Here is an 8,384-nt window from a genome sequence, read left to right on the forward strand (position 1 = left end):
GATACAAGCACCGCAAGATATGATGGCATGAATGCAAAATGCGTGCAACGACGGTCACAAGCACTTTAAAACATACAACCAGCAAGATAAAATGAAACTACATGAGATTCTAAGCAAGTTTCATATAGGACACGATCAAAACGGAGCAACGGTTCAACAACTATGAGCTAAACAAGAAATCACTACAATCTGCCAAAATCAGCCACATAGCATTTTCTACACCCCACAACTATGAGCTACACAACCCCAATATGCTCAACCAAGGCATGGGACGATAGAGGGCAAGAAGCACTACAACATACAACTAACAACAACTAGCATGGAAGCATGGAACACTTGGAAAAGAAGTCACAAAATGGCTTCTCACACACTATTTCAGTTTTTGATCTGAAGGCATATTGACAGCAGCAAAACCATAAGCTACATGACTCCAAATGGCATGAAAATTCACAGCATGCTAGAGAATCCTATAGTCTACAACTAACTCCATTGCACCAACCTCAAAAGAGCTACAGAACACAAGATAAACTCATGCAAAGACAGCAACAAAATATAACAGATTTCAGACTTAGAAATATTTCAGCATCTCTAAAACAACACTATTTCCTAGCAAGTAAAGAACAAACAAACCACACCTAAACATGGATTTCTATTGCAACCAAAATTACCAGGGGCTAGACTAAACATCCAAGAGCAAATCTCTAGTTGACAACTCCTACAAAGCACGAACGGATTAAATCCCACAAAATAAACAAAAGGACATCATAGCAAAATATCACGCGAACTAACTTGCTCAAAAGCCAAAACTAAATACACAGTTAAATCATATGGATTTTTCTACCCCGAAAACATATAAAATATGTGGGGTTGCAACACCAAAATAACGCCACGCGTAAATGCAAGATAATATCCTAAACACGGTACAACAAACTACCTACGGAATCCTACATGCAAAAATATCAATGACTACTCTAAAATACATGGCAAAGGGGTTCCTAAAACATGAACATTTCTTCTACGGTGTTCGAGCAACCCGGACACGCGCGAAAAATAAATACGGGACGAATCCTATTGGGACAGCACGTAAAACTATGCATTTGGCACGTCAAACTACATCAAACAATTATGCAAGTTACAAATTCATAATCTACACGCAAAACTACACAAAATCCATATACTACACGTTCCGATCCGACAGACGGAAAAGAAGTTATGGACGTTTTAATATACGTCTATTTTTTGGAATTTAATTAATTCCGAAAATTCCTAAAAATAATAACCTACCGGGCCTATCTGCTATCGGGCCGAAACTAGGGCGCAGTTTAGTTAACGTTCGCCTGGGGCGAGGAAAAAGAGGGCAGGGGAGGTTCTCACCTTGGCGGGCTGGCCTGGTTCGTGGAGAAGGCTGCCGGCCTGGCCGAAGCTAGGCCTGGGGGCGCAGTGGCCAGCTGGGCCGTGACAGTTGGGCCGGGGGCGCTCGGGGGCCCAGGACGCGAGCGGATGGCGCTGGCACCTCGTCGACCTCTCGTCGCCTCCTGGGAGCGAGGCCATGGCGGCGGTTACCGGCGACGGCACGGTGAGGCTGAGGAGCGGGGCGAGGAGGCACCGGCGAGGGACACGGGGGCCGGATCCGGGCGGCTGCTGCCGGATCTGGCGCGAGGCGGCGGCGCAGGGGCTGTGGCAGCGAGCTCGCGGCGGAGGGAGGCCCTGGGGCGAGCTGTCGAGGTCCGACGACGCAGGGGTACTCCGGCGGGCGGCGACCGGAGAGGGCAGAAGACGGCGTTGACTACCCCAGTGGTCGGAGCTCCGGCGACACGGGCAGGCGGCGGCCGGCGGCTGGAGGCGCGGGGCTTGGGACACGGGCGGCTGGAGGAGCTCGGGGCTGTGCTGCTCGGGCAGACGGCGACGGCTCACCAGATGGGCCCGAGAGGGCCCGATCCGGGCCCGGGCGGGCCGGGAGCAAGGAGAGAGAGTGGGGCGGCGGCTAGGGTTTCGGGGGGTTGTACGGATTTCGAGGAGAGGGAGAGAGACTGCTAAAAAATGCATGGGGGTCCTATTTATAGACAAAGGGGGGCTAGGTTTAGCGAAATTTCGCACCGGTTTCAACCGCGTGGTCTGATTCGAATAATTCCGAACGCGGGACGAACTAAATGGCCGTGTAGAGTAGTTTACCAGAGACGAGAGGGAAAAGGGCGACCTGGCAATGAGATTTAAAATACTGAAAGACGTCCGACGAATAACCGAAGACGGTGACGCTACGGTCGACCGTTCGGGTATACCACACGGACTCCGATCGCGACGAAATTCGATAGGCGGCCTAGCTATATTAAAATAAGACCGCACGTCAAATCTCAACCCAATCAGAGAAAGTTTTATATACACTTTTGAAAACAAGATTTAAACATTGCCGCGGGCGCGTGCGTGTGTGGTCGGGCTCAGAACGGACAACGACGAGAACCGACAACTAACAACGGATGCAAGTTTGAAAACTGGCGGCAACGGAGATACCGATGCAATGCAGATGATGCGAATGATGCGATGATGATGCGACAAATGAAAATAAACAACCGACGAAAACGGAATAAATGGGGGAATCTTTTGGAACGTCGGTCTCGGGCTATCACATCATCTCACCAAAATAAAAGGTGGGCAGATGTCTTGAGATGTCGTACTATATTCTGAATTTCTTGAGATGCTGCAGATGGTTCATGCTCTTTTAATTATTTCCTGTATTTGAGGATCCAAACAACTTTGCCTACGGTTTACACCAGGTCAAATGGTCTAGAGTGAATGAAATTTTGTGTGGAGTTACTTGGTAGTTGGTGATGATATTCCTTGGCAATGGCGCCAGAAATTCTTCCTGATAATTGTAATCTGCGTTGGGATTTCCTTGAAGAGGATCGGATTATCGCAACACAATGTGGATAAGTATCCCTCAGTTATAAACCCAAGGTTTATCGAATCAATAGGAATATCAACCACAACCATCTTGAACGACTGCACACAAAAGAACAAAAAAACTTGCACCCAACCCGGATAAGAGGGTTGTCAATCCTCTTGTCTTGTTATGTACAAGCAAGTGAGGTGTGTAGATAATTGTAGATAGCAAGATAAAATAAAAACAAGTAAATGGCAACAAGGTATTGAAGGTTTTATCAATATTTTGTGAATAGACCCGTGGGCCATAGCTTTTCCTAATGTCATCTCTCATGAAAAATAGCATACGGTGGGTAAACATATTACTGTTGTGAAATTGAAAAAAAAGTGGACACTTGTGTGATATTCATGGCAATGATCATGTGTATACATGCATCACGTCTATGAACAAATAGGCCGACTCCTGCCTACACCTATTACTATTACTTCACTTATCGACCGCTATCCAGCATGCATCTAGAGTATTAAGTAAAATAGAGTAATGCATGAAGAACAATGACATGATGTAGACAAAGTAAACTCAAACAATATGAATAAACTCCATAGTTTTATCGTTAGTAGCAGCAACACAAAGACGCATCTTGTCTCCTTCTATCAATGGGATATAGAAATTCACCAGGTTGAACCTACCACAACGCACCTCTCTCACCGCGAGAGGCCTGACCGTGCCTCTCGAAAATGGAAAAACCATGTTTTTTTCCCGCGAGGGCACGGTTTTGCTTTCGTGAGAGGCACAGTTTTGCCTTCGTGAGAGACACGTCCGTGAGCGGCACGTCCGTGCTTCTCAGAAAGGGAAAACATTTTTTTCGTGAGAGGCACGACTTTGCTTGCGAGAGGTACGGTTTTGTTGTCTTTAGTGCTTCTCGAAAAGGAAAAAAACACGGAAAAACGCATTTTCGTTTTTTCTATCGCGAGAGGCACGATTTTTTTGGTCCCTCTTTTCATGAAAAAAAGTTCGTCAAAACCTATCAACATGGGATCTAATTTTAAAAATCTCGACGCAAGAAAACCAACGATGAAAACGGTTCAAGATTTGAACACATGGTTTAGGAGATAAACCGTTTTGAAATTACAAATGTACGAAGAAAGGGAAAACTCTCACGTTGCGATAAACGACACGCATGCAGTGCGTCACTTGTCGTAACCTCGATAGGTGGGAGTGATCATTAAAAGGTGTATTCCTCAATTACTGATTTCCACAGCTCCCCCAAACTTTCCGCTGGGCCAACCCATTTAGTAAAAGGGTCGAGCCTAGGCTAACACGGCACGACCCCTATAGTATACGTGCCGTGCTGGGCCGTGCCATCCAATTCATGATGGCATGTTCATGGGAGCATCGACTCTTTGTTTCTAAAACATTGTGGACCCGCCGACTCTTGAGGCCCTCGCCATTAGAGAAGCCCTCGCATTGACAGGATGATCTATATGTGAGACGTATTTAAATGGCATCGGATTACAAAGTGGTGACACAAGATATAACGAAGGAGAATTCGGCAAGCTACGGAGCGATCATACATGAGATAGCTGATCACACTTCAGCCTTTGATTTTTGTATTTTTAGTCATGAGTTTAGGAGCTCAAATTATAAAGCTTACAACTTAACGAAGCATGGTTTATCTTTCGGTGGCGGTGGTCCTGTTTGGTTAGGACATCTCGAAAATCTTTTATCCATCCATGTAAACATAATGAAGCTTTGTGACGTTGTCTAAAAAAACCAGTTTAGAATTGGATCGGGCCGTATGCGCTTAGAGCCCCGCGCGACGCGTGGCAGGCGCGGACGCGGCCGATTAGGGTCCGTGATGGAAAGCAACCCCATAAACTCAACTCCTGATCTCTCTGATAAACCAGATCGAGAGAAAAGAGAATATCTGGAGAACAGATCGAGCGAGATAACCCGAGAGCAAGAAGAGGGCGAGCATGGTGGACGTCGTGACGGGGGCCATGGCCTCCCTGCTCCCCAAGCTGGAGAAGCTCCTCGAGCACAAGCTGCACAGGACCGTCAAGGAAGACGCGGAGCAGCTTCTGAGGGAGCTGACGAGCCTGCACGCTGCCCTGGGCAGCGGCCCCGACCCGCGCTGGGCCGACGACTGCAGGGAGCTGTCCTACCACGCCGACGACATCGTCGACGCCTACCTGGCGGCCAGTGAGCCCGCCGCCTGCCGGGACGGCTGCCTAGGGTTCCTGGACAACTTGCTGGGCCCTCGCCGTTGGTTCGCCAACGCCCTCAAAGACGTCAAGAGCCTGGCCCTGCATCTGTCCGACAGGTACAGTAGCACCGATAAAGATAAGCTCGTTCCAGCCACCGCACCCACCGGGCCATCGCCGCATCTGTGGAAAGAGGCGGAGGAGCCGCTCGTCGGCATGGAGCGCGGGAGGGATACTCTAATCAAGAGCCTTGCAGGCGGACAAGAGATGAAGATAGTCTCCATTGTGGGTTCTGGGGGATTGGGGAAGACGGCTCTTGCTAATCTCGTCTTCCGTCAGCTCAGGCCACAATTCGGTTCGTGTGCTTTTGTTTCAGTCTCCTCCATGCCTGATATGGAGGGGATTTTTGACCAGATGCTTCGTCAGCTTAATGTGGAGAAAAATTACAATCAAGAAGCAAAGGATGCAGTTAGGGATTTCCTTCAGAGCGAAAGGTACCTATTTAATTGTCATGTGCTTCTCCTCTGGTTCATATAGTTCTCTGACATCGAGATCAATTAACCGTGGAGATTACACTGTACCCATTTTTTGTACTTTCACACTCTTTCACTTCATTGCCCATCACAATCACATTGCATGATTGATTTACTAGCGTTTAAGCAGACTTCATGACTACCTCAATAACATTGTCGCTGTTCTGGCTTTTGTGCGCAAACTTCGGTAGGTACCTGATCATAGTTGATGATTTATGGAGGAAAGAAGATTGGCATATTCTATCCCGCAGCTTGCCCGTTAACGCTTTTGGTAGCAGAGTAATTGTTACAACTCGAGTTAATGACATAGCAAAGATATGTTGTTCTGGCCAAGATGAGTTGATATGTGAAATTAAGCATCTTGATCACCTGAACTCCAAATCATTATTTCTACGGAGATGCTTTGGCTCTGAGGCCAGCTGCCCTGATGCACTTGCAAGAGAAGTTGGTGAGATCTTGGCAATATGCAGTGGCATTCCTTCAGTAATTATAACCATTGCTGAGTTGCTCAATAGCAAAGTAGCCACAAGGAAACCATGTCAGGATGTGGTGCACGCTTTCTGTTCTGCTTGGAAAGAGATGGCAAGCTCTTTACACTCTGCACGGGAGCGTATTCCTGGTTTGGAGGACTTGATAAAGGTTCTATCACTCAGCTACGAGAACCTTCCCAGCACTCTGAAGACCTGCTTGCTGTGCATAGCTACAAGTACAACCGTCAAGTACCGAAAGTTTAAAAGGGGCGAAACAGTTAGGAAATGGATTGCCGAAGGATTTATCTCTGAAGTTGGGTGGCGCAGCAGTGAGGAAGTGGCGAACGAATGCTTTGATGACCTCGTCGGCAGCAAAGTGATTCAGCCTGTGGAACGCCCATCCTTTTATGGGAAGGGGATGTATGAGGTCAACTGCATGATGCTCTACGTTCTTAGACTGATAGCACGAGAAGAGAACTTGGTCACCTTTCTGTCCGACATGGACATTTCAGAGACACCTGCAACGAGGCCTGTCTTTCTTTCTATCCGATGCTGTGGCTCAAACGGTTTAAATGGCACAGAAAGGTTGGATATGTCGCATGTTCGTTCCATAACCATGATCCGCTGTGACAAGGTGTTTACGTTTAAGCATTTGGGGTATCTGCGAGTGTTGAATGTGGAGGACTGTGATGGTTTGGACGATACTGATGTACACCACATATGCGGAATGATCCTGCTGAAGCACCTGAGTCTGAAAGAGACACCACAAGTCACTAGGCTTCCTCCACAAATCGGGAACCTACGACATCTTGAGACTCTAGAGATCGAGCTGACCCAAATCAGTGTTCTCCCACCACAGATAGGGAAGCTGCAAAATCTTGAGACACTGGATGTAAGGATGACAGGAGTGAAAGAGCTGCCCGAGGAACTCGTCATGCTTCCCAAACTAGCAAATCTGCATTTTGGCCGAACTGGGGTGAGGCTACCTGCCGGAAGTGACCGCTTCAAGTCAGTCAAGGTGCTGGGCACCATTGATTCGAGGGAATGCTCGGCAAGCACCCTGGAGGAGATTAGAGAGATGACTGGATTGACTAAGACTGAAGTCATGCTGTATGATGAGCCCGCCGACGTGCCAAAAAATGACAATCTATTGTCTTGCATGGGCAATTGCACTAGTCTGCGGTCCCTAATAGTTCATGGTGATTTCATTACGAGTGACGACCTTCCTGCATCTCCCAACTTTCCTCTACTTGAAAAGCTAACGGTGGCCACAAGATTGGTTAAATTTCCCGGGTGGATCGCACATCTCAGTCGTCTTAAGAAGCTAGAAATCAGGCTCTTTGAACAAGGACTAAACGATCTCAAGATACTTGGAGATCTGCCCAGCCTCACTAGCCTTGCATTCCAGCTGTTTGGCAACCCACGAAAACAAGTCGCAATAACTTCAGGTTTCGCCAGACTTGAGTTTTTCGCTTTCGACTACTCTGCGCCGTGGGTAAAGTTTGATCAGGGAGCCATGCCAAGCCTGAGACACATCGAGCTGACACACTATTCTTCTGGCCCAGCAGGTAAAAGCCCAGCGGGTATCATATATCTTGAGAGCCTGCAGAAGGTCACCCTCATCTACTCTTCACACTGTTCAAGTTGTGCTGGCGTCATCAAGACAGTTGCTGTCATGAGGAAGGAAGCTGCCAGCCATGCTAATCGAATTGTGCTTTCTGTTAATGGTGACGATGAGATTTTCCCATCCATCTCAAGTGTTGACGGAAAGATTACTACAACCGAAAACGAGTGTTAGCTTCCCTACTACTCTATGTGTGGGTGTATGTTCTCATGGGTGCAATTTTATTCATAATCCTTTTCTTGAAAAAATAATAAAAAATAATAATACAAATTTCAACAAGTTCTGAAATAATATCACATGTATATAATTTATAGGTGTATTCTATATATGTGTAATTTTTCATTCGAAGATACTTGAACAAGTGAGCTGTCCAAATATTTGTCTCTATTGTGTTGCTCACATGTTAAAATCTCTCTTAATATTTTTTTTAATACAAGTAGTGTTCCCATTACAAGAGGCCTGGCGCAGTGGTGAAGTACTCCCTACTTGTGCCATGAGGTTCTGGGTTCGATGCAGCCTCACTGTACTGTGCAGGGGTAAGGCTTGCATGGTATTTAACGATTCCCTTGCTCAAATAAATGTCATGGATTTCTGGAGTATTTGAATCCATAGTTTTTTTTCCTTAGGATTCATTTGCACTCTATTTTGGAGTAAAATTTCCATCCACTCAAACCT

General features: G+C 46.9%; 1 protein-coding gene across 1 annotated transcript; it reads left to right on the forward strand.

The window, feature by feature from the left end:
• The first annotated feature begins 4,740 nt into the window (after positions 1–4,740).
• LOC123452319 (disease resistance protein PIK5-NP-like) lies at positions 4,741–8,118 on the forward strand. Its single transcript, XM_045128962.1, has 2 exons — positions 4,741–5,576; positions 5,807–8,118. The coding sequence occupies exons 1-2, from the start codon at positions 4,855–4,857 to the stop codon at positions 7,881–7,883; spliced, it is 2,799 nt and encodes a 932-aa protein (XP_044984897.1). The 5' UTR covers positions 4,741–4,854; the 3' UTR covers positions 7,884–8,118.
• Positions 8,119–8,384: the final 266 nt, after the last annotated feature.

Source organism: Hordeum vulgare, chromosome 5H, assembly GCF_904849725.1.
Source record: "Hordeum vulgare subsp. vulgare chromosome 5H, MorexV3_pseudomolecules_assembly, whole genome shotgun sequence".
NCBI lineage: Eukaryota > Viridiplantae > Streptophyta > Magnoliopsida > Poales > Poaceae > Hordeum > Hordeum vulgare.

Excerpts from the sequence above, each read along its gene's own strand:
- LOC123452319 (XM_045128962.1), top strand. The coding sequence starts at position 4,855 with ATGGTGGACGTCGTGACGGGGGCCATGGCCTCCCTGCTCCCCAAGCTG. Across the intron at positions 5,577-5,806 it reads GATTTCCTTCAGAGCGAAAG|GTACCTGATCATAGTTGATG; the intron begins GTACCTATTTAA and ends AAACTTCGGTAG.